Source organism: Felis catus, chromosome D2 (genome assembly GCF_018350175.1).
Source record: "Felis catus isolate Fca126 chromosome D2, F.catus_Fca126_mat1.0, whole genome shotgun sequence".
Classification (NCBI taxonomy): Eukaryota; Metazoa; Chordata; class Mammalia; order Carnivora; family Felidae; genus Felis; species Felis catus.
The window spans coordinates 46,668,310-46,695,595 of NC_058378.1; the positions used below are offsets into that span (position 1 = coordinate 46,668,310).

The window sequence follows — 27,286 nt, forward strand, 5'->3', positions numbered from 1 at the left end:
ATTTCAAAACTGCTTAGAGCAACATAGTTTTTGTTTTTTTCTTCAATAAAAGCAGACATTTTGCTATTAATGGTATATATTAAAGTTGCCATTCTGTTGTTTAGTGTTTGAATCATTGCCAGGTTATAGCACTGATATGACACAGGGTTTAGTTGATATGTTTGCTACTGTGCTTTGTGTTTTATTTCATATGTTGGTTTGTTTGTATCTTTTGTGTTTAAAAATACCACAACTGATTTTTTTTTCCCCGACAGCTTTCTCTAACTTAAACCTCTAGCTGACTTTGCCCTTTAAAGGCATTTTAGGTCAAATCTTTTAGGTTAGATCCTGTCAGGTTAGATTCAGGGAATGGAATCATTGGCTTGCTGAGAGCCGGTCACGCACATGCCCCTACACACACAGGGAAGAGGGAGGCTGCACAGATCAGACTTGTGGTACGGCCACCTTTGATTCCAAGTTCAAATTTCTCTTCTTTTTAGGGCAGCCCTTTGGTTTCTGATGAAATATCATAACTTGGGGCACCTGGGTGGCTCCATCGGTTAAGTGTCCAACTCTTGATGTCAGCTCAGGTCATGATCTCATGGTTGTGCACTTGGGTGTGGAGTCTGCTTAAGATTTTCTCTCTCCCTCTGCCCCTCTCCCCTGCTTGCACTCTCTCTCTCTCTCTCTCTCTCTCTCTCTCTCTCTCTCTCTCTCTCAAAAAAAAAAAAAAAAGAAGAAATGTTATAATTTTATTATAGATCGGGACAGATCGGGATGCTTCCTGAAACATCACAGCATCCCCAGATATTTGCTGGAAGAGAAGGTCCTAAGACAGAAGCCACCATGCCCAAAGTCTCAAAGTTCTCATTTTTTTAAACAATCCCAACTGAATCCTAGAATGCAGGTGTTTTATTAAATCTCACAATCTATTGTCAGAGCCCCGTGGGTGTGATACCCACCTCCACCATCTTCTTGCATGAAGACACGGGGTCATTTGAGCACTGAGCTGATGTTACCTGTTCAGTGAGGAGGAAAAGTCTCTGCTCATGATATTTGAACATCCTCAATCACTTTTTGCATGGTTTTTCCAGGGATGGATTTAGGTGGTGCTGGATCCAGACCCCTCAGTTTTGTGTGAACAAGATTTCAGATAAATGCAGAGAGAATACGGTGGCCTAAGAGAGACTGTCCCTTGTTCTCTTGAAAGGATCGACATCAGGGTTTGACCATGAGTAGAGTCTGCTGAACCACCGTCATAACTGTGGATGTAGACATGCCCATAGTCTAAGCAGAGAGAGGCTGGTGTCTTGGGGCAGATGGGGGGACAGCATCATGGTACAGGGACTGGTGAGGGACATGAGGCCAGCTGGACTGTGACGAGCAGTGGTATCACGCTAGAGGAAACCCACACAGGATCTACATAGAGATAGGCAGTTTGGGGATGGGCCCTGACATCTGTCCCAGCTCTGCTGGCAAGCTGTGTGTTGTGATGTGGTCTGCATTTTTGTTCTCACTTGTCAGTCCGGAGGGGGGCTCCTTTTTCCAATCCATGTAAAGGATAGTGGCTAGGCTGGCAGAGACCTTGGCCCGATCGAGGGATCCCACTACTAAAATCAGATGATGTTGACCTTCTCCTAACAGGCAGCAAGCACCTACCTCAGCAAACAGAATTGTCTCTACCAGAACTTTCCTCTCAACTGTTTATTCTTAAAACATACCTTTTAGAAAAAAATTTTAATGTTTCTTTTTGAGAGGGGGGCAGGCAGAGAAAGGGGGAGACACAGAATCCGAAGCAGGCTCCAGGCTGTCAGCACAGAGCCCGATGCAGGGCTCAAATCCATGAACTGTGAGATCATGACCTGAGCTGAAGTCAGATGCTTAACTGACTGAGTCACCCAGGCGCCCTTTAAGTGCGGTCTGCTGTATCGTGACTTCCTAAGAATACAAAGTCCATACAATAAATGAATAATCAATACCAGCAGCAACTCACTTCATCCCACGGCTGGTTTGTGGCCCTGCCTCCTGCTAATCACACATTTCCTCCTCTGTGACTGGCACGAAGGGATGGCAGCGTCATGATGCCCCACAAATGTGCCATGATGCCAAGGGCTCTCCCCCCTGAGACCAGCCCAGAACCACCTCTGAGCGCTTTTCTGGTCATTCAGCTTCACAGGAAATGGGGCTAAAGTTGCTCTGTTCTTGGCAGCTAGATGATTTAGCTTGACCCCTCTCCAAGAGAGCAGGCGCTGAGGTTATGCAAGTTCCACAAATCAATGGAATATTCTCAACATGAGGTCCCGACCGCTGCCTGTTGAAAGGCGCATTGAATCTAAATTATGTTTGAAAAGTCTTTAGGGACAAATACTCGGTTCCTTCTCCAGAGACATCTATCCAAACAGAAACATCTAGTCTGAAAAAGTTTACTAGACCTTTCACCTCCTTTTGCTAGTTTTTCTGGTTTTCTTTCTTTCATCTCTGTAGTATTTTTATTACAAAATCGGGCTGTGTTTGTGCACCATATATAGTGGGTGTCGTTGAGGAATGTTTCAAAGTAACTTGAGGTTCAAGTCTGCAGCTCAATCCACGATATTTTAATGTACACAAATACTTCATCCTATGCAATTCAACAGCATAGGAATTTATTGAATAGACAGAGTGTTCCTCTCTAAAAATATGGAGATGAATGGCCCGTGATCTCTATATTTAAAGAATCCTTTTGTCATTTATTGATCTCTCTCCTTAGATGGCATCTAAGAAGAATTACTAGATGAGTTTCTGAAGAAAATGTATACAGGTGAAGCTTTTATAAATTGAAACAGATTTGAAACCAACTTAGGGACCTGGCAATTTAAAGGAATCCTGGGTTGAATCCTCTTGAAAACTGAATACAGTCCTTTACTTTAAAGGCGAATTATACCCAGGAATTTATTTTGAGGTTCAGATTTTCTAATGTGCGACATACCTGCGTCCCCAAAACCAATGTTGTGGTTGGGGGAAGGTATCATCGTCCTACAAAATGCTTTCAATTTTGAAAAATTATGACATAAGGTTGGGAGAAACACCTTTTTGTTTCCTTGTCCAGATTTGGATTTTTAAAACAAGTATATTCATCAATGTAAGAACGCTTTTGAGTTCCTAAGACAGAAGTGTCCCAAACTATGTAAATGATAAAACGGCAGATGGTGATGGGGTGGAGAGTGAGCGCGGGGCCCTCCCGAGGCGCTGTTGCCATTCACAACCCGCTAGGCCCCACTCCCAGCTCGGCCGCCAGGCGCCTGCCACGTGAGTTACAGCCGCGTTCTCGCCCTGGGACCCATCTATTATGAGAAACCATTTTGGTTAATTAAAAAAGTGTTTCCAAGTCTCAGAACAGGAAGTTGTGAAATTTCCTTCCCTTTGCTGTTGTCGATGGGGGTTGGTGAAGACTCGACTCCGTGGCCTGGAAGAGCGGGGGGAGAGTGGAGACAGCAGAAGGAACCATGGCCGTCCAGTCCTGGTGGCCTGGGAGAAAGGCTCAGGGGTCCTCGGGTGCTGGTGGGTCTACTGGTATAATTAGGGGTGTTGAAGAATTAGCTGAGGTCATTGAGTAAATCAAAAGTGCAGTTGAATGGGTCTGTGTCGGATCGGTTCTTGCAAATGGTCCCTCACCCTCGGACCTCTGTGTCCAAGAGCTGCTGTAAGGGCTGGGGCAAGAGATGAGGTGTCTGCTCACAGTTTGGGAAACGGACTGTGAGCAAAAGGGAATAAATGAGAAAATATTCGATAGTGTGACACGATCTGGAGGAAATAGATGGTGTCTTAGAGACTGGCTCATGATCACTGTGGGTTGGATGTGATAATTCAGTTGAGAGGAAAGAGTAGCCATCCAGCACCTGGGGAATGTCGATTCCCGAAATGGGCCCAGCTAGTGGGATGGTGGGAATGAGTTGGTGTATTTGAGAACAGATCCATATAAATGGGGCGTGGAGCTCAAACGGGAGAGTGATCCAGGACGAGGGTGGCAGGAACCAGCTGTCGAGTGCCATACTAGCTTCTCTGGGGGATCAGAAAATATGTCTGCATCCTTGACTATATCTGTACCCGTCTCTATTTCTCTCTCTCCCTCTCTCTCTCTCATCTTTAAGCACCCATTTCTTCTGCAGACATTCCCTCCAAAATCCCATGCACATTCATTGATGTCCTATCGTATCCCAGGCCCTTGAGTTAAGGCCAGTACAGACAGGGTCCCTGACCAGGGAGCCCACCTTCTTGGGAGGGTGAAATAATTACAGTGTAACAGGAGGTTAAGGCCCAAGAAGTGCCCAGATGAGACAGGACCTCACATGAACTTCTTGGAGGTGTTTGAGCTGAGACTTGGAGGAGGAGGAAGGGGAGGAAGGATGTGAGGGAAGATTGGTAGTGAGGAAGGGGCCCCTTCAGGTGCAGAGGGACAGTTGTGACCATCTATCTGCTTTGTGGGTTAGCTGCTAGTCTGGTATTACTGGAATATCATATCCAGTTTATCTTAACTTAATTTCATGTATTTATTTATATTCTGATTCACTCCCCAGAGGATTTATGTTACCTTCAGATAAGGATGCATGTGCTAACACACAGAAATGAGATCAGAAAAAATAATAATAGAAGAAGAAAGCCAATTCCCGGGGAATTAAGATCATTAACATGCAGTCAATAAAGAGTAACAGCCAAGCATCTATACTGTGCTCTAGCTTTCTGGCTGCCATTGTGGAACAAGAGGCAACATAGTTCATACGTTTATCCCCCACCCATCAATTATACTTTTGCCGGGAGGTGGAAGAGCTTGCGAACAGGGACCTAGGGAGACCAAAGCAGATGGCCCTGCCCAGCATCTCCTTGCCACCCCTACTGGGAATTTTTAAGGATGTGATCTGACCATGTCACGTCCCTGATCAAAATCTAGCATTTATTGCCGCGCCGTCGGGAATAGGACACAGACCCACAACCCCACGGCGAGAAACCTGACCTCGCTGCTTTTCTAAGCCCCTCCCTCGCCCCAGTCCTGTGCAGTCTGCAGGGCAGACCCGTATTTGGTTACAGTGCACCCTGTCTTCTCCCATCTGTACCCTGGGGCAAATGTGGGTCTGTCTGGCCTGAACGAGCCTCCCCCTACCAGAGGACCAACTGCTTCTCCTGGACTTTAAATCCCCTGCCCCTTGTGAAAGCCTGCCACACCCTCTCCAGCCTGGCCGTGACCCTGCACAGCCACAGCTGTCTATTTTTCACTCAACAGTGGCGCATCTGTGAGGGCCCAGCCTAAGGGAGGAGGCAGGTGTGTTGGTGTTGATTGCATTACCTGTGAGCGACAAACAGCCCAACAGTGGGTGCCTACTGGCAAGCCCTGGGGTGACCTCCCAAGAGAGCCGAGGTGAGCAAGTGTGTGCAGCACCAAGGAGCACAGGGATACGGTCAGGGCCACCCTCAGGTAACTCCTCTTGTGGACCCAGATTGCAGTCAGTGCCATCCTGAGTACACAGGTCAAGAGTTCTGCTCTGGAGGCAGGCAGTGGCAGGACAGTCCCGGCCAAGGTGGCCTTGTCTCTCTTCTCAAAGCCTAGAGAAGGAATCCTCCCTACAAGCTCCAGTCTCCTTTTGTTTTCTCTCTTTGACATGGCAGTTTCAGCACTGGGCATTATCTGGAGTGAAAACCCTGCCATAACAAAGCATCACAGACTGGCGGCTTCACCAACAGATATCTCTTTTCTCACACTTCCCATCTGTCGGAGCCTCATGGAGGCCCTGACGCCCAAGGAGGAGGCAAAGAGGAGGGAGGGTGGCTTCGTCGAGAAGACTCGTTACCCGCAATCCCAAAGCCTTTGTCCTTTGCTGCACTGGAGTGTTGTTGTTGTTGTTGTTTTGAGTAGTCATTCTCCATGCACTCATGACGATTGAACTTAATAAAAACATCACAGTTCAAAAAAGACAAATTAGAAACCACCGTTCATCTTAGAAATTAATATGTGAGTGAATTTAACAAGAGATGAATTGCGCTGTGGTGATCTGGTCCCTCCTCAGCCACTCCGAGCACCAGTTGTTTGTCATTATTGCTGGAAATATGATTATTACTCTGGTATTGCTTGACGTTTATTAAGAATCCAGGGGCTATGTCTCCATAGCAGAGAAAAGTGCAATTATCTGGGCACTTGGAGAAAAGAACGTTTCCTGGCCCGAGTTGTCCAAATAGATATCCCGCAAAGACCCCTCGACCATGACCACACCTGGCTTGCTGGGCACACGCCCCTCCTTCACGATGGGCTGCTGACATTTTATGTGCACATGTATAGATATTATACGTGGCTTATGAGTGAACACACAAGGAAAGCATTTAATTGCTTCTGTCGTGTAACCCAAACCAGGTCTCCACCAAGGACTTACATTTAAAGGTAGATGCGTCAGCCTTTTACAGAGAAGGCATAAACAGAAGACCTTTATTGAATGTTTTACAGTCAGGAAAATCCTGATTTTCAGATGGGTTTAAAAAAATTTTTTTTAATGTTCATTTATTTTTGAGACAACGCGAGAGACAGAGTGCAAGCAGCAGAGGGGCAGACAGAGGGAGACACAGCATCTGAAGCAGGCTCCGGGCTGTCAGCCCAGAGCTTGATGTGGGGCTCGAACTCACGAACCGTGAGATCATGACCTGAACCGAAGTCAGACGCTTAACCGACTGAGCCACTCAGGCGCCCCTCAGATGGGTTTAAAGTGCAGGGGGTGTGAAGGCCAGACCTGAAAGTGTTGCCACTGGCCCTGATGGATCTCCTCAATCCTGACCACATGGAGTGCTTCACTCCACACAGGGAATAAACAGCTGCAGAAAATATGGCCCGGAGGAGTGACAAGAGTCTGTGAGTTTCATGTCAATCTCTCAAACTTTTATTGTTGTCTCTGTTTACCTGGCCCTTGGGGACAGAGATGGGCAGTGTCCCCAAGGAGCTTATTCGAATGGGGGGAGGGTGCTAGTGGGAAACCCAGCCACAATAATTCAGAATACTGCTCTCACAGTTTTCTACTCTATCGTGGGAGTCCTGAGGAGGTTTCCAGGAAAGAGAAGAGTAGTAATGATGGTTTCATGGTACCTACAAAGTGCGTGCACAGAGCATGGTTTCTTCTGTCGCTCATTGACACCCGGTGACATTACACTGTTAATCAAATCTCTCTTCCTCTCAGCCCCCACCAATGGAGAAAAGGTGAGCAGTGAGTGATAATGATAGTGACCAATGAGAACGTGAGATCCGTGGTGGGGGGGTGGGGGCAGTCTCTTCCACATCTGGTTTCACTCCTGCCTCCATGAATGGGAGCTCACCTGAGTTTGACTTGAACCTGTCTCATTTTTCTTTGGCCAGAGAAACCAGGGGTGAAAGGACTCTAGATCTGACACCCACATCGAACGGTTATTGTTTTTTTTTTATGGAATTATTAGTGAATACTTGTAACCTAAAAGATTTGTAAAGAAGGTTGCCTACAGTGGAGTCACGTCATATAGGTTAAGTTTTAAAATATATCCATGAAACGAAAAGCAAGCTGTGAACAGTACGCTCACAGTCCCTTCACATTGTTCATTGAGAACAATACCATTTTGACTCTGTGAATTCGGCACCATACGTCTGCATATCCACCGCACAGCTTTCCCACCATTTGGGGAATTAATTTCTTTGTTAAGTGTCTGATGAAGTGGTTGGCTCGTGCAATTAGGGGGAACGAGATTTGCCAAAAAACCATTTGTCTTTGAACATGAGAATTACACTCAGCACAATGAATTGTTTATACCCAAGGGCATTGTGGAGCCGTGCCCAGCTGGGAGAGCAGTGACTCTTACCTTCCGTCGCAGTTTCATAATGGGGTTTGGGTGGGAAGCTGTGAGAATTTCAGTGTATTTTCTAATACACTTTTGTCTAGGTATACCTTTCATATACTTTCCATCTTCATATTCAATACTGCCACGTGTGCCTCCCCCAGCTTCCCCTGTTGATAACATGTAAGATTACTGTGGTGCATTTGTCACAGCAAAGAAACTGACGTTGGTACATTGCAGTAACTAAACTCCAGACCTCATTTTCCTTTCACCAGTTTTCCCACTGATCTGGGATCCAGTGAGGGGCACCGCATCACAGTTAGTTATCGTGTCTCCTTGGGCTCCCCTGACCTGTGACAATTTCTCAGACTTTTCCTTATTTTCCATGACCTTGACAGTTTTGAAGAGTACTGGTCAGATGTTTTGGGGAGTACACCTCTATTTTGCTTTGTCTAATATTTATCATAACTCGCTTGGGGCTGTGAAGCTTTGGAAGGAAGATCACAAAGAAGAATGAGCTTTCACCACATTGCATCAGGTCAGGGGTGCGTGACACCCGTGTAAATCATCACATGGTCCTGGTGCTGTCTGCCACATTTCTCCACTGCAGAGTCCCTCTCATTCCCCTTCCCATACTTGCTTTTTGGAAGCAAGTCCTTAAGACCAGCCCACCCTTGGGGCGCCTGGGTGGCTCAGTCGGTTAAGCGGCCGACTTCGGCTCAGGTCATGATCTCGTGGTCTGTGAGTTCGAGCCCCGCGTCAGCCTCTGTGCTGACAGCTCAGAGCCTGGAGCCTGCTTCAGATTCTGTGTCTCCCTCTCTCTGACCCTCCCCTGGTCATGCTCTGTCTCTCTCTGTCTCAAAAATAAATAAACGTTAAAAAAAAATTAAAAAAAAAAAGACCAGCCCACCCTTCAGAGTGGGCTCCTGGTGAGGAAAGCATCTACATATATTATCTGAAATTCTTCCATAAGGAAGGTTTTTTTCTTCTGCCCCGTTATTTATTTATTCAATCTTTTTTTTATATCCGTAGGGTCTCATCCATATTTATTTTATAATTTGGGCTATCATCCTCTAAGCCTGTTATTTATCTTGCGTTTGATCGCTCCAGCTCTTTGCTGAGAATATTTAATTGATCTCACACTTGTTTTCACCGTAGGTCTCTTGATCTTTTGTCCATTGATCACAAACATGAATCCACATGCCTTACATGTATTTTAGTGCATCCTTACTGTAATCATTCTAACATTCTTGGAGTGTGTATTATTGAGGATAAGTTAGGTTATGTTGCGGTAACAAACATCCTCGAACTGAATTGTCCTAAAATAGCGAAGGCTTATTTCTCACTTGTGTTACAAGTGCCTTGTGAGTTGGCCAGGAGTCTACCGTGCCTTGTCCTCCCTCAGAGACATTAGCTCGTGGAGCAGCCATCATCTAGAACATTGAATGTTACCATGGCAATTAAAAAAGAACTTAGCAAATATCTCATGAGTCTTTTAAGCTTCTGCACACTTCTCCCCAGCCCCACCTAGCTAAAAGGTAGCAGGAAGGGCGATCATGCCATGTCCCTATAGGAGGAGAGAACTGACACTATTTGGCCAACAGCATTATTGGCCACCATACTGTTTTTTCCTTCAGGTTTTCTTTTCTATGCAAATCTATACAGATTTAACTCTTATTATTGTTAGCATATGGCTGTCCAACCTCCTTTTAAAAATCAATATATCAAAAACCTGGTTCCATATCATTAAATCTTTTTTGCCACCAGGGCTGCAGTGAACGGTTATATAGGTTGCACGCAAAGGCATCTGGTCAGAGTGGCAACAGGAAGCTGAAATCCAGCCTTTTTTCCATTATTCAAGTCATCCATCCAGGTCCAGGACAGTATCTGCCCAAAAAGGGACACACCACTAGCTATGTGGGCTAGTGGTGGCCTTTTGGGAGAGCATGATTTGTATGACTGCATAATACTGTCTCATAAGGAAGAGCCAGCCTCCCATGTGTTGATATTTACGTTGCTTCATTTTGTGCTACTATACCTGGGATGGTGGAAAATGTTGTCAGTGAATGTTTGTGTATATATCTTAGGGTTTCTTTGCAATAAATTACAAGCAGAGAAAATGGTGAGGATTCAAAAGAGATGTACAAAGTGTCAGCGCACAGTAGATAACAGTCCAGGTGAAGAGTTTAGTCCTGGACCCAGCACGTGTGGTGCTTGGCTGGAGAGGCCAGGAGTTCTAGCTGTAATCTTGGCCCCAAGTTCCTGAGCAGAGTCTGAGGGGCTGTCTTCAGATGCTGGCCTTCCTTGTGTTTGTAGGGCCACACAGCTGTGATTACAGGGCTAATGATGCTTTAAACAAACAAGTGTAACGACCATCATCAGAGGACAGCAGGCACTTCCTGTGGGGCCGTGTGGGCAAGAGGGTCACCAGCATCTGGCCAGCCCCAGGGGTGCCCTGGCAAAGGTGGGCCTTACCAAGTCAAGGTCAGCTCACTTACAGGTGAGCCTACAGTGGGATATGCCCCATTCCCCAGTCGAAGATCTGGTCTGGATTCTGTAGCCAAACCCTTCCCTAAGGAGGCACTGGGACAGCAGGGCACGGGCTCTAAACCAGATCTGGACCCTCTCAAACCTCCAAACAGCCTTCTGAGGCCCTTTGTTCTACTTCAGAGGTTCTCAAACTCTTTAACACACAGGCAGTTGCTAAGCAAAGGCTATTTAGTTCCAATAAACGATGCAGAGCTCTGCTCTGAATTTGTCCCTGATCCATGTGCCACATTCACTGCTGCCCAGGCAGATGGGCCTCTGCCCTTGAACCGACCCAAATCGCCCACCTCCTGTCTCTACGTACCAAGTGTGACAACTTTCTAGAGCATGAAAGTTCTCAAAGCCCAACAGGAGAGTAGTGTTTGCCTAGCACTGTGGAGACGCGCGGGGTGGAAATGCGCGTGGGGGAGACACACGTGATGGCGGCCTCCAAGAGCTCATCTTCCGGGGCTTCCACTTCCTTGGAGTGTTTTGTTGGAGTCATTCGCCCTCGCTTATCCCACTTATCATCATACAGATTTGTCAGGAGACTAAATATTAAATGTGATAATGCACATGGAAACTTCTTTGTCCTCTGTAAAGTGCTAGGTCCTTCCTTTCACCTCCAAGCACGAAAGCCTCTCCCTCCCCCAGTGCTCAGGTCAACCTCTACTTGGGCTGCCGATCTCATCCTTTCTCGTTTATCTGGCAGAACCTGCACCATCAGGGACCTTTTCCTTTGCTTTTCAACTGTCTCCCATTCACTGCCAAGCTCCCGTCAGTGCGGTAATACACTTGAGTTCTGTTCTTCCTCTTTTATCCTATCACCTTGCTCCCACCTCTTTTTCTCTTCTTCAGAGTCAAGTTTCTTGAATGAGTTGCCTATACTCATGGTCTCCACTTCCTTATCCTATTTCTAGTTGACTTATTGCTATCTAATCATCCCTCTGAAACAACTCTCAGAAGTTGCCAATGACCAGTTCCTGCAGACAAATCCAATGGATGTTTTCAGGCCTCATCTTACAGGACTTCTCTGGTGCATTCACTGTGGTCACATGGCCTTGGCTTCCATGGCCTCTCTTTATGGTTTTCCTTAAACCTCTCTAACCTTTCTCCTGCTGGCCTGAACTTTGTTAGTGTTTTCCAGCTTTTGCACCTTGTCTCCCCAGTCTTCTCTCTGTACCTACTCTCTAGGAGGGATCTTATCTCTCAGGGTTTGCCTATCATCTGGTTGGTCATGACTCACAAATTCATCAACCTGGGATGTCTCATCTGAGCTTTATTCTAGGGATGTGCAGCCATACCTCTGACACTTGAATTCAGCGTGTTACACATCACACCATTTAAACTTGCTTTCTCTTGTTCTTGTGATCTCTCTCTCTCTTTTTTAAATGTATATTTATTTTTGAGAGAGAGAGAGAGGCTGAGAGAGAAGGCGACAAAGGATCCAAAGACGGCTCTGCGCTGACAGCAGAGAGCCCGATGTGGAGCTCGAACTCACCACAAGATAGTAACCTGACCTGGAATTGGAAGCTTAACTGATTGAGCCTCCCAGGCATCCTCTCTTATTTTTTCTTAGTTTATCTAATTTAATTCACTCAATTAGGCAAACCAGAAATTTTGGAGAAATTCTTACTCTCTCATACAGTCACTGATTCCTACCAATTTTACATTTCTTATAGTTCTTGAATTTGACTTCTCCACTTTACTCATTCCTCCATCTAATGTCTCACTTGTACTGACAGTAGTGTCCTAAGGGGGCTCCCTACTTCCAGTCTTTCAAATTGCTGTAAGAGTGAGCAATTAAAATGCTAATGGACCACATCAGACTTCTATTTAAAACCTCTCCTTTAAGATACATACAGCTAAAGCAACATCTCAACCACAGAACCTTCCCTGAACATGATTGGTGATGAGGTCTCCTCTTCTGTGTGTTTACTGGGTCCTGTGTTACCATGTCCTGTGCATAGCTCTGTCTCAACATTGGTCATGGCAGCTCATAACCATCTGTCTCTTCCATCACATTCCACAAAACCAGATGTGAGGTTCATCTTTGTACTCCAGCGCCTGGAAAATAGGAGAAGGACAATGAATGTTTTCTGAACTTAACAATAGAGAGTAAATTTGACATTAGAAATGAAGTATCTGAGCAAGGATGCAAACACCCCTGGGCTATAGCTATTGTAGCGAGGCTATTTTTTTGAAGAGTAAAGATGGTTTATAACTTAACTCACACAGAATTTTATCTAATTGTGAAGTTCGAAGAGACCATCTAAGTCAACTGTTTTCAACTGATCTTATCTGTGACCTACATACAAATAGTCTCTTTGGGTGACCCTTTTCAGTTTACAAAGTACTTGCATTCTACAGTCTCACCCTATCTTCATAACATCTATTTGGAATAATCAGAAGAGATACTGTTAACCTCATTTTATAGATGGTAAATCAAATCTCAAGACATATCAAGCGGTTTGCCCATGTACTGTAGGTAGTAAGGACCAAGAACCAAGGTCCCTGGACTTCTCTTTCTACCTCCAGACCCTCATTTAGCAACACGGAGCAACATGGAAGTCTGGACATGTTGTCACATGTCTTGCTAGAGTCTGCCTGCCTGAAACTCTCTGCTCTGGTCCCATTTAAGCCCCTGGAGTCACCCACACAAGGCCCATCCATCCCTTTTTGGCAAGATGTGTGGCACATGTGCTACGTGACAGGAGCTGCTTTGTGTCCAAGTGCTCCCCAAGAGCTCTCTTCTGCTGCAAGTCTCCAGAGCACCGTATATGAAAGAGGTCTGGGCTTCTGCTTTAGATGTGAAATTAGTCAAATTTGTCACCATTTTATGTCACTTACAATGCTCATGATTGCTTGACTTATAAATGTGTGTAAATATGTGTAAACAGCCATATGAAAGAAAATTCTGCAAAAAAAAAAAAAGGAAATCAAAGAAAAGAAAGAAATCATTCTATTCCCACTACTTCAAAACTGTAAGTGGGGTTTTACAATTATATTGTTTTCATATTTTTGAATCTGTGCTGATAAACACTTTTTATTTTATTGAAATGTAACACACATAGAAAAAAGTGTTTAGATCACAAATATTCACATTTAAGAATTTTAACAGAGTGAACATGTGACCAGTACTCAGAGAAGAAAATATAGCATTATATTATATTACCCAGAAGCCCTCCCAAACCCCATGTTCTTTCCTGGTCACTAGACCCCTCTTTTCTCCAAGGAACCATTATCCTAGCCTCTAATATCATACATTAGTTTTTCATGCTTTTACTTTTATGTAAATGAAATGACATAGTATATATGCTTTTCTCTGGCTTATTTCCCTCCAGACTATGTGCAATTTATCTATGTCATTGCATGGAGTGGTAATTCATTGATTTTCATAGTGTTAGAACAATAATTCTTAGGACACATTTACTGTCTTAAAAATGACTGGGGACTCCAAAAAGCCTTGTATTGATATTTACCACATTAGAAATTAAGACAAAATTTAAAAAGTAATGCATTTTATTAATTCATTTAAAAGTAACAGTAATAAATCCATTATATTTAAAAATAAATAGCACTTTTAATAAATATTTTTTTCAAAATAAAAATTATTAAAAGGGGAGTATTGCTTTATATTTTTGCAGGTCTCTCTAATATCTGTCTGGCTTAGTAAGAGGACAGCTGGATTCAATTCCTGTATCTGCTTCTTTACTCAATCAGTTGTACTGTATTTTTTTTTTTTGGTTGAAATATATGAAGAAAATCTAGCTCCCTGTAGATATGCAGTTTGAATTCAGAAAGGAAATTATAGACGTTCTTTGATACTACACCAAAACTCAACAAGTAATAGCTTCTTAAAGGTTAGTTGAAACCTTTATCAGTTAATTTTTTGTCCATTTAACATATTGATCTATTTTGCACTTTGGATATTTTAACTCATACATGATTTTATAACATGTGTCTAACATGCTTTTGGAATATTGGTTCCTTGAGTTACGTAGATCTCCTTAATGTTGACACATTTCCTTGGACAATATGGAAAAAAACATGTTCATGTCACCACCAATATTAAAAATTTTAGCTACTGTCAAGCTTATAGAGGCAGATACATGTTTTCTAACATTCTAATATTTGAAATTTGAAAGCTTAATTTTATCATTGTCAGAAAATACTGTCAGTTGTTTTATTTGAGAAGACAGGTCTACTTTATTTTATTTTACTTTTTTTGTTGCTATTGTGAGTGGAACTGTTTTCTTAATTTCCTTTTCGGATAGTTTGTTCTTTGTGTGTAGAAACATGACTTATTTTTGCTTGTTGATTTTGTATCCTACAATGTTACTGAATTCATTTGTTAGTTCTAACAGTTTCCTTTCCTTTCCTTTCCTTTCCTTTCCTTTCCTTTCCTTTCCTTTCCTTTCCTTTCCTTTCCTTTCCTTTCCTTTTCTTTCCTTTTCTTTCTTTCTTTCTTTCTTTCTTTCTTTCTTTCTTTCTTTCTTTCTTTCTTTCTTTCTTTCTTTCTTTCTTTCTTTCTTCTTTGGTTGACTATGTAGGGTTTTCTACATATATGATTATATCATCTACAAACAGAAATAATTTTACTTCTTCCTTTCTAATTTGGATGTCTTTTATTTATTTTTCTTATTTAATTGCTCTGACTAGGACTCCCAGTGCTATGTTGAATAGAAGTGGCAACAGTGAGCATCCTTGCTTTCTTGTGGATCTTAGAGGGAAAGCTTTTGGTTTCCCCCACTGATTATGATGTTAGCTGTGGGCTTTTCACATATGGCCTTTATTGTGTTTAGGTAAATTCCTTTTATACTTCTTTTTTTTGAGAGTTTTATCATAAATAAATGTTCAACTTTGTTAGATGCTTGCCCTGTGTCTTTTGAGGTGCTCATGTTCTTTTGTTCTTTCATTCTGTAAATGTGGTATATGACATTGATTGATTTGCAGATGTTGAATCATCCTTTTATCCTAGGGAAAAATCTTAGTAGGTCGTGGTGTATTATTATTGTCATGTGCTGTTGAATTCTATTTGCTAGTATTTTATTGAGGATTTTTGCATCTCTGTTTACAGGTATATTGGCCTATAGTGTTCCTTTTTGTGACGTCTATCTGGCTTTGGTATCAGGATGATGCTAGCCTCATAAAATGAGTTTAGAAGTGTTCCCTCTTCTTCTGTTTTTTTTTGTTTGTTTGTTTTTGTTTTTGTTTTTTGGAAATTTAAGAAGGATTGGTATTAATTATGTAGCGACACATTATGCTTTATCTATTGCTGATTTCCACTGAATTTTTTCTCAAATTTGGTCTCTCATCCTCTAATTACTGCTTATGCCCAGGCCTGAAATTTTCTTTGTTGGGGGAGTTTTATTTGCAGATTTAGTTTCTGTAATAGACATTGCACAATTTAGATTTTCTGTTTCTTTTTGTATCAGTTTTGGTAAGTTATGTTTTCCGGGGAATGTGTGTGTTGTTCATCCAAATTTCAAATGTATTAGCATAAAGTTATTCATAATGATTCTTTAAATGTTTGTAGAATCTAGAATGGTGTCTCGTTTTCTTTTTCCTGCTCTTGGTAACTTTTGACTGTTTTTTTTTCTTTATCAGAATTTCTGGGGGAGATATTAAACGTATTTTCCTTGGGTTTAAATTGTTTTTCAAATTTCTTGATAGATTACTTTACATGCTTATTTTTTCTAATAATACTATTGGTATATTACATATATTCCCACAAAAAAGTTTTAGTTCTATCATACGTGCTTCATTATGTGATATTTTCATTTTTATTTAGGCTACAATATTTTCTAACTTCCATTTTGATTTCTTCTTTGACCCATGGGCTACTTAAAATAATATTGCTTAATTTTTAAATATATGGGGATTACAAAAATTTTGTTTGTAACTTAATCCCACTATGTTCAAAAAAGTATATTCTGTGTAATTTCAGTCATTTGAAATTATTTTATGTTTGTTCCATGTTCCATCCTGTGGCAGGTTTTTTTTTTTTAATTTTTTTTTTCAACGTTTATTTATTTTTGGGACAGAGAGAGACAGAGCATGAACGGGGGAGGGGCAGAGAGAGAGAGGGAGACACAGAATCGGAAACAGGCTCCAGGCTCTGAGCCATAAGCCCAGAGCCTGACGGGGCTCGAACCCCCAGACCGCGAGATCGTGACCTGGCTGAAGTCGGACGCTTAACCGACTGCGCCACCTAGGCGCCCCAGGTAGTAATTCCATTTGAGCGTTCTGTATCATTTATTTTCTGCAATTTTTTAAACAATTCATCAGATGAGGCTTGCCTACTATAGTCTTCAAATATTCTTTATTTCTACCTTTCTTGTCAGCTTCTTCTGTTAGTTACTGAGAGAGAAGTTACCTTCTTCCAGTGTGATTGTAGACTTGTTTGCTTCTCCTTTCAATTCTGTTATGTTATATATTATATATTCTGAGGCTATATTAATAGATGCCTCACATTTAGAACTTATACTTTCGTAGTGTATTTATCCTTTATCATTATGAAGTACTGTCTTCATTCCTAATAACACTTCTTACTTTAAAGACTACTACTTGTACAGTTTTACCACATTTCTTTTGGTTAGCCTTCGTCTAGTTTATTTATTTTTTTACCATCATTTTACTTTCAACCTTTTGTGTCCTTATTTCAAGGAGTATCTCTTTTTAAGTAGCATTTACTTAGGTTTTCCTTTTTGATACAGTTTATCTTTTATTTGGAGCATTTACTCTATTTACGTTGAATGTAATTAATGACAATTTTAGTTTAAATCCACCTTGTTTAAAATTTTCTGTTTGTAATATCTGTTATTTATTCCTTTTTTCCCTCTTTCAACATATTATCAACTATTTTAAATTACTGTACTTCCCTTCTATTACCTGGAAGTCACATATTCTTTTATTATGTTTTTAGTGGTTAGCCTAGAAATTACAATGTGCATATTTGCTTTATTAAAGTTTAATGTAAATTAGACCCTTTTTCCAAATTAAAAAAAATTTTTTAATGTTTATTTATTTTTGAGAGCAAGAGAGAGAAAAGGACACAGAGCATGGGGGGCTGGCAGAGAGAGGGGAGACACAGAATCTGAAGTAGGTTTCAGGTTCCGAGCTATCAGCACAGAGCCTGACGTGGGGCTCAAACCCACCAATCGTGAGATCATGACCTGAGACCAAGTCGGATGCTCAACCAACTGAGCCACCCAGGCGCCCCCCCCCCCAAATTTTTAATTGAAGAAACCTAGGACACTATTTCATTTACCCCATCCATCTTTTGTTATTTTTTCATGTATCTTAATTCTTATTTTTTAAATCCTGTAAGTTTTTATTATTATTGCTATTATTATTTTCCAATAGCCAAAATTCATTTAGATATACTATTTACCATTTCTGTAGTCTTTCATTCATTCCAAAGATATATGTTTCAATATGAAATCATTTTCATTCTACCCCAAAAGCTCCTTCACTTCATGCAGTTCTGCTGGTAATGCATTCTATCAGTATTATTCGCCTGCAAATGTTTTGGTTTGTCTTTATTTTTGAAAGATATTTTCACTGGGTAGAGGCTTTGAGCTTGTCAGTTTTTTTTTTTTTCTTTCATGATTCGAAGATGTTGTTCCATTTTCTTCTGGCCCCTACCATTCTTACTGTCGCCTCTTTAAAGATGGTAAGAACTTTTGCTATCTTTTTGAATATTTTTTCTTTTTTTCTTTTTTGCAGTTTAATTGTGATGGGCTTCTGGGTGGTTTTCTAACTGTATTTTTCTTGTTTGAGGTTTACAGAATTTCTCAAATCTGTGGCTCAATGAGTCTTGCACCCATTTGGGAAGATTCTCATTAGCTTTCCAGATATTGCTTCTTTGTCTCCTCCCCTTTGGAGACACCAGTCCACATATGCTAGATGCTTTCTCTATATTACGTACGTATCTATCTTTATCTCTTAAGTATTTTCCATACTTATATCTCATCATATTTAGCAAGAATATTTCTTCCATTTTACTCACCCTCTGTTCAGTTGTATCCACTCTGCTGTCAGACTTACCTATGGAGTTTCTAATTTCAGTTAATTCATTTCACAGATTTAGAAATTTTATCTGGTTATTTTCCATAGATTCCATATCTCTTGCAAAAGCCTCCATTCTGCATTTTTTGGACTACCTTGCATTATTTTAAGGTCCATGTGTGGTAACTGTAATGTCTGGATATATGTGGGGGTATGTTTTTATTATCTGTTTTTCTGTTCATCCTTTTAACAGGCACATCTAGTAATTTCTGCTTGACTACTGAGCATTTCGTATGAAAATTCTCAGTTAGAGGCTTCAGATGGTGGGATCCTTCTCCAGAAAGGACTTTCTTTGCCTTCTGGCATGTACTTGGAGTGGGGACAGATCACTATAATGTACTCAGAGTTTGAGCCCATTGGAAGTCAGGTTTCAGCTTTGTAAGACCTGGTCTATTTCCAATCCGCCTTTATTTCTACGGCACAGCCCTTGAGAGATCCCACTTTAAAGCCCAAATCCTGTTGGTTTTTACAAGTTACACTGCTTATAAATCAGAAACTGCTTAAAAGAGAACATCAGTGCAGAAAGCTGGGCTTGCCTCTCTGTACTGTCCTATTTCTGGACTCTTGGTCTCTTATGGCCTAGGTGTCTTGGTGAGCCTAAATTCCTATTTTTGTCGCCTTAGCCACCTGAAAGCATCACAATTTCCGTTAAGCTTCTCTGCTTCTTACCCACCACTTTCTGTTCAGCTCAACTTCTTGTGTTATTTGCAAACTTGCAAATATCCCAGGGGCAAAAAATCATAGATATCAGGCACTGGGCACATCTCAGTGAGTTTTCTTTATCTCCAAGATCTTGACGTCTTAAGTCTTGGCTCTCTTGGTACTCTCTGCTGCCTTAAAGCAGATTATTCAAATATGGCTTTTCTTTTTATTCTTGGGAGGAAGACTGACCTGTTGTAAGCTAGCTCACGATAGCTGGAAGTGGAAGTAACCCACAGACATGTATGTGTGTGTGCGTGTGAATGTGTGTGTGCACATGTGTGTGCGTGTGTGCATATCTGTGTGTGTGGTGTCAGCGTAAGTGAAGTCTTTATTGATGAGGTTGTGACTGAGTTGACCAACAAAACTTGTAACCGTTATTTCCCCTGATAATTGGTAAGAATGGAGAAGTTTTTATCTGAAATCACAACTGTCATTAAGCTGTGACCTGTTTTCTCTCCTCCAGGATTTCGTGTCATGTATCGAGAACTACAGAAGAAGAGGACAGGAACTATATGCATCTTTATACAAAGATCATGTCCAGGTAAGAAGCAGAATAGCTCTTTTCTCTGCACAGAAGCCAGGAATCTACCCTGGACCTGGAACAAAGAATCGGGAAGGCCTTTGGTTTAAGTTCTAGTTGGCTAAGTCAATAATTGGCCAGCAACGATTCAGACCTACTTGTGTAACCTGTGTAGTGAATGTGGACCCACGCTATCAGCAGTTGAGGAAATAGCATGTTTATCCTCTCATCTACCCATTCATCCACTAGTAAATAGGTGTCAACCCAGACTGCCTCAGACCCTGAGCTATGAGCTAGGGGTGCACCTGTGCAGGCCTCACTCTCTGGTAACTTCACTCTACTTCTCTGGAGGGATAGATATGAAATAACTACACAAATAAATCGATCATTATTACTCGTGTTGAGCAAGAGACATGGAAAATACAGGTACAATGAGAGATTATGATGTGAGGAGAATTTAACTTGGGCCGATCAGATGCCCCCTCCAAGAAAGTGACCATTAAGTTAAGATCTGGAGGAGGAAGATGGACGGAAGTATTCTGAGGATGTGTTTTTGGCTAAGGGAAGGGCATGTGGGAAGTTCCTGATCAGGAAAGAGCTGGATGCCGCCAGTTAACTGGAAGAAGAAGCGACTGGGTGACCTGAACCGGAGATGAACAAGGGTGAAGACGAGGCAGGGCCACAACACACAGGGCTTGCTGCCTCCTTAGGGATTTTGCATTTTACCCTAAGTTCAATGGGTCACCACCATGAGGGCAGATGTAGATACTTACAACCCCTCTCTAGGTGTGATTTCTGGACAGTCAAGGTAAAGAGCACTGACTGTCATGCCAGTGAGATCTCTAGTTGAGTCTCAGGTCTGCCTCGTCCCAGGCCTGCAGTCTGAGTCTCAGGGTCCCCCTTTCAAAGAAGGGATAATATTTCCTAACTGTAAAAATTAAAGAGAAAGCATAGAGCACCAAGAAGTGACTGGCAGGGAATACATGTCCATTGTGCGGTTATGGAATGGCTAAGAGGTTCATCTTTAGTCTGTGTTGTTAACAAACATTTTATTTTTTTATTTTTATTTTTTGTTAACAAACGTTTTAAAAAATTGTTGCTAATAATAGAGCACAACATATATATAGTATTAAAACCCCACTAAAAATATTATTTGCTTTACGATTTCTCTGTTCCAAAATCTATGCTAAGAATAGGAAAGGCAGAGATTATAATGTCACTGCTGTGCCTTGAAGGTTCTTAAAACCCAGTAGATGGACCAAGAATAAGGAAATAACCACAAGCAGGGTGATGAGGCCAATTCTAGGATATTCTACTATAAAGAGAAGAGTATAGGGTGTAAGGAGTCATGAAGCATGGCTGGGATGGGGTGAGGGGCCAAGGTCAGGGGAACAAAATCGGCTCTGATCAACTTCGGCCAAGTAACCTGGTCTAATTCCCTCCAAATAAGCTCACTTGGGAGCCCACACACGCCCCTGGAAATAAGGATTCATGAGCTGTGCAGCCTGCACCCCAGAAACACACAGATTAGCAACATAGCCTCCCCAGCTATCCTGTGAGTAAGGACAGGGGCAGTTTATCAGACTTGACAGGGGTGAAAGAGGGGTTTGGGGGTCTACAGGACATGCGGCTATCAAAGCTATCAGGAGACATTCCTGTTTCTCTGGTCGCACAAGCTGGTCTGAAGCAGACTCTCAGTGTGGAGAAGAACCTCCTCATGGGCACCTACATTGTTGACTGCACTGCACAGCTGGAGGGGTGCCCTGCTGGCTTAGCCGCATGGTATCTGAGCCCCTCGGACAGGCCCTTGCACATCAATGCCCCACCACTTGTATTCACTGACTTCTTTCAGGATTAGCAATATAGCTAATAAATTCAATTGCTCTTGGGGGAAAATACGATGAATTGTTTAAGATTACATCCTTTGTTTATGGGCATCCTCGCCACACTTGTTTCATTCCAAGATAGAGGGTGTTGTTTGTCTAAACATCCAAATCAGCACCCAGTCGAGAATGTGAGAATCTCTCTTCCTACGGTTGGAAGAGCCTGGGAGATTTGCTGATGACTGGAAGAGATGTGCTGTGTGGTACTTTGTGAGTTTCTGCTGGAATGTGTGAGACTGAAAGTTCGTGGGGGGAGGACAGAACCTCGGCAGAGGCTCCGAGCCCACGAGGAAAGTCCCCGGCCTTCTAGAACATTTGGCCTTGTTCATTTTCAGCAGCGGGCTTCAATGGGGTTCAGAGAATGCTTCAGAAAGTTGTGTAGAGTTTTACAGTTTGAGGTATTTTTGAGAAAATCAGCATTTGAGGCTAATCCATAAGGATACTTTCCAAGTGTTTAAATATTTAAGACAGATTGTTTCAACGTTTAAAGGAATGCAGAGGTAATCACCATCTGCCAGAGATAATGGGGCCTAGAGCATCCACCCTGCTTTTTTAAGGGGCAATACATTTTCCGAGGGCAGCCCCCACTCTACTTCCAGAAAAGCCAGGTCCAAATTCTGTGAAGAGATCAGGCTAGTGAAACCCACCAAGTTCTTCAAGGACAGCATGTGCCGAGTGTACTCAATGAGGCCCTCCCAAGAGGGTGGTCGTAGTGAGATTCAGGGATCCCGGCCCACAGGGCTCTCCGTAATACGTGGTGTAAGACTTCCCTAACTTGGCCTGTTGCCCACAACCGAGAGGTCTCTGCAGATGGCGGGAGCCCGCAACATGACCAGGTAACATTACCCAATGCCCTGGAAGTTCATCCAAGCATCATCATATCCCATCATTACGTTACCAGTAAATCAAGCAATTTGATATATCCAATCTCCCCAATTTCTTGTTGCTCCAGAAGTACTGGCAAAAACAGTTTCCTCGACTCTGGCCCTGCCAGGATTCCCATTTGCCTTTTCCAAATTCTCTTCGTTCTCTTTTCTGTGGTCCAGCTGCTCTGGTTCTATGCCCAGACCATCCTGTTCTTATGGCGATTCCTTACCATAATTGACAGAAATGCCTCATTCTGTCTGTGCTGTTTTTAAAACATTCCAGGCTTTACTGGTTAAAGCTATTGCAAGATGCCTGCCATCCTAGAAGTGGCCTTTCTTTTAGTATGTGAGAAGCAGTGTTCTGCCGCACACTTTTGGGTTCTCTAAGGGCCAACAGTTTGTTGCCATTTCTTGCTGAGTTTCTGTATATTAAGTTTTTTGTCACAGCTCTTTCAAATGCAAATATCGGAAGCTCAGCTCAAACTGGCTTAGGCAGCAAATGAAGTTTTGTGGTACTAAAAAATCTGGGGAAGCAGGCTTCAAGAAGAGCTGGATCCAGGTGTTTAAGCTCTGTTCTAAGCAACCTGTTTCTTCTCTCTCCCTTTCTCTCCTCTCTCCCTCTCAGGCTGTACATCCTAGAACTAGGCAACGTTCATGTAAAGGCTGGGGACCCATTTTCTAGCTTGCACAAAGACAGTGTCTTCTTGCTGAGCGACATGCCTGTGGACTGTCTCTGCCTCAGGGGCACTCTGATGCACATAAAGGCACCCTGACGTGGGGCAGGTGACCCCAACTGTGTACCCATGCATCTGCCTCTCTGCACTGTCTGCTCCGTATAGGTTCAGAGAGCACCATCTCCAGTCCTGGGGAATGATGTGCACTAGCCCATCCTGTAATCGTCCTCCACCACTTGGATGACATTCAGAACTGAAGCCAGGGCTGGGATCAGCCCCTCCAAAGCATGGGGGACCAAAAGCAGGGAAGGGTTGGTTGCCCAGAGGAAAAGCTCATTAATGCTACTGAAAAGTTTCCATTCAGCCCCAAGTCATAGCTACCTCTAACATACCAGAAATCCTGCCTCTAAGTCTCTAAGCATTTGGCCCAATCGAGCTTGAAGCCGAAAGGGGACCTTACCTTATGCAGAAACACAGGCATTAGAGAGCACCTTAAAGGTGGCATGCCTGGGTGGCTCAGTCGGTAAAGTGTCCCACATTGGCTCAAGTCATGATCTCACGGTTCGTGAATTCGAGCCCCTCATCAGGCTCTCTGCTGTCAGTGTGAAGCCTGCTTCCATCCTGTATGCCCCCCTCTCTCTGCCCCCTTCTCAAATAAACACTGAAAAAAAAGCAGAGCTCTTTGCAGGTATGGGAACTCAGGGCTTCTGCCGTTTGATCACCCTGTGTCCTCTCTCGTGGGACCACTTGTGGCTTTCTGTCACGGACTAAACAATCACTCATCTCTGAGGGATCTCACTACTGATACGTGCCTGTCTGGCTGCAGGTATTTGAGACAACTTATTTGCTCTGTGATGAAGACACAGGCAGCCATGAACCCCCAGGTTCATAGGTAGATCCTTGGGGTGAAGAAGATACTGTTTAAAGACTAATTTTAAATCCAAGGTGGACAACCCAATAGCTTGGGATTACTCATCCTCTATGAAGCTTGATATGTTATCCGAAACCCAGCGACAATCTCCAGGGAGCTGAAATATTTTCCCTAAACGTGTATTCATTTCATATAACCTCATCCCTGTAAAAGGCTGTGGACAGGACAGACATTATTTTCCTGGAGCTCCTTATTAACCAGTCAGAGTATTGTATAAAATGCTGTTTGGGATATAAATGTGAGAACTGTGGAGAAACAAAATAATCTCGCTTTGAAATAGGATTTGCTTTATTCACGATAACAATACTGTTTACGCTGAGAAAGTCACTGCATAAAAACTCTTGAAAATATTGTCTCATTTAATCCTTACATAAACCCATGGCTTTATTATTATTGTAATATTATTAACTGCATTTGATGAAGCCCCTTTCCATGAGACGACTAGAGAATAGCAGAAACATGATGATAACCCTGGTTCATCTGACCCCAAAGACCATGGAACAAGCGCTGTATTGTCTGTTATATTCAGCTCCATCACCCGGTGGTCCTTGGAGAAACCACGTCTCCTCTCCCAGACTTGATTTCTTCATGAGGATAGTAGAAATTATTTAAAAGCTTCAAGCTTCACGCATGATGCCGCTGGGTAGAGGAATGGAGATACAGCAGGTGAGGGGCTCGGCCCTGATGCATGATAGTGATTCCTTTTCTCTTGATGTTAAGTTGATGAGATTTGTGCTTCTCAACATTAACACACCTTTCAATTTTCTGAAAACTTAAAATCAAAAGATAGGGCAAATAACCATCAAATATTTGAATAACTGCAAAAGTTCACCCCAAAGACACATAAGATTCCGCTGTCAAAGCTGACAGGTGTCAAGTTTCCTTTGACAGGTGATGCAGACAACTTCAGTGTGGCATACAAAAGCAGTTTGGGTGGGGGGGGGGTCAGTCAAGTGCCACATATGCAAACTATAAAGATGTCATCAGTAAGGGATTATTGTCATTAATAGCAAAGGTTTTAGTTTCCACATACATTCTAGAATTCTTCAACATTCTAGACTCCTAGGATATTAGGATTTGAAAGACCCTTAGATGATATCTAGGCCAAAGTTCTCATTTGACAGTTGGAGAATCTGAGGTCCAGAGACAGAGATGACTTTTTCAGATCTACCAATTGTTGGCAGGTCTGTGATTCCGCCCCCCCCCCCCCACACACACATACACACACCTCCAGTCCAGACACTGGAAGGAGTATCTTCAGCATCATTTTTGAAGGGAAGGGGTTGTGGTGAGATTCTGTGTTCCATTTATAAAGTCCATTCTGTCCAACCTGTTCTGATGAATAGTGTCAGGACCTTCAGGTCCTATTGTGCTCTGCACAACACCCAGCAGTCACATGGTTCTGAAGGCCAGCGGGCAGATGGTTTTCTCCTCCCCCAACCTGGATTGAATGGTCTCAGAGCTGAAAAACCGCTATCTTCTCCTCGTCTGCTCCTGGCTCCAGGATGTATACTCCACACCCTGAGGGTGCTCAGGGCTGCCTGTAGGGTTTTATTTTTCTCAACCAATTAAGAGGGCTTGGTCTGTTCATCCCCAGAGGTTCGGGGCCAAGCCCATGAGGAAATGTGTCTAAGGGTCACCCTGTACTTCTGCTTCCCAGAGACGGAGATGTAACAACATCAAGGCGGCCAACGCCTGGGCCAAGATTCAGGAGCAGCTTTTTGGGGAGCTGGGCTTGTGGGGCCAAACGACAGAAGCCACACTTTGCTCCAGGTGGGAACTGGACTGGAGAGAGGGACCAGCTCGCATGAGGAAACGTGTTAAACGCTTGTCTCCCCTGGAAGCCCTGAGTCCAGAAAGGCTCAAGGTAAGAGTTAGATGCAGTGAAACAAGGATGCTTCCAGGCAGGAAATGTGTAGGGAAGTGTCTTCTGAGCTATTCCTTCTCATGCTGTTTTCACCAGGAGTGCTTTGGGAATGCTTTGGCATGGGCAGGTAGGAGAGATCATGTGCAGTTAAGTGTAAGAGTGCTATAATTTATTCTTGATGCCATTTAAAAGAAGAAAAGAATAAACCCTCAGTTTTTTTCTCAGTTTTTAAGAGTATCTTATGCTTTGGTTGATGGGGGGTGGGAGGGAGGGGAGGGCGGGTGATGGGTATTGAGGAGGGCACCTTTTAGAATGAGCACTGGGTGTTGTATGGAAACCAATTTGACAATAAAATTTCATATTAAAAAATAATAATAAAATAAAATTAAAATAAAATAAAATAAAATAAAATATTAAAAAAAAGAAGAAAAGAATCACTAAACCTCCCAGGTATATAGAAAGGCTGCTGTAACTACAGCCTGAATAAATAAGAAAATGAGTGAGTGAATGAATAGCTGAGTGGTTCATATCTACACCACTGACCCAGTATCATGCTGACATCCACAAAAGTCCAGTGGAATAATCTGGGCATCAGTGTTTGGAAGGAGCTAAGTCATGACCGTTGTCTGCATAAGTTATCTGTAATGGAGCAGTCGTAACCAGCCCTGCTATGGCCATTATTGCACAATCGAATCTCATAGCAAGTTTTACAGTGGAAATATCTTGAACTCAGCCATTTCTGCAAGCATGAACCTGTGACCCAGGGAGTCCAAACAACATTGGAGCCATTGGTTTCCCAAGCAACAGGATCTAGGTGGTCCCTGGGAGTTTGCTTTGATGAAGCATGAATTCTGTGTCATCAGACTGACAGTTCTGCCTTTTAAAGAATGGGGAACCAGTTGGATTAGGAGTGGATATGGAAAAATCTGTTAATAGTTCTCTCATGTCTTCATTGAAGGATTCCGATTTAAGATATTCTAGAAGGCAGCCTTCCAAACAGTGGAATGCAAGACATTTCCTTCTGCATTCCTCCTGAGATACAACGTCGGGTTTATTCTGTAGTCTGTAACCTCAGGATCTTTTATCCACTTTAAATTCTTCCTAAAACTTAACGAAAAAAATTATATTTCATTCATTCAGTAGACACTTGAATTTTTTTAAATTTAAATTCAAGTTAGTTAATATACAGTGTAGTCTTGGCTTCAGGAGTGGAACCCAGTGATTCCTCTCTTACATACAGACACTTGAATTTTTAATATATTATCAATGAACATCTGCTTTTATATAGTATTTTCCCCCCAATACATTTCTTGGGAAGTGGAGGCAGGAAAAATAAGTATCCTGTCCACTGTGCTAGTGACAAAGCCAAAGGCTGGCTGTGAAACCTGGTCTCTGGCCTCTCAGGCTGCCTAGCCCCAGATCCTGTGCCTGGTCACCTCTCCAGGGTGGCCCA

General features: G+C 42.7%; 1 protein-coding gene across 13 annotated transcripts in view; it reads left to right on the forward strand.

Moving 5' to 3' along the window:
- The window catches only part of WDFY4 (WDFY family member 4), a 292,757-nt gene that overhangs the window by 158,672 nt on the left and 106,799 nt on the right, over nt 1-27,286 (forward strand). For all 13 annotated transcript variants that reach the window (XM_045040302.1, XM_045040303.1, XM_045040304.1 and 10 more), the window contains 2 exons: nt 19,556-19,633; nt 25,627-25,833. In XM_045040302.1, coding sequence (XP_044896237.1) covers nt 19,556-19,633; nt 25,627-25,833 — 285 coding nt within the window. The remainder of the gene's footprint in view (nt 1-19,555; nt 19,634-25,626; nt 25,834-27,286) is intronic.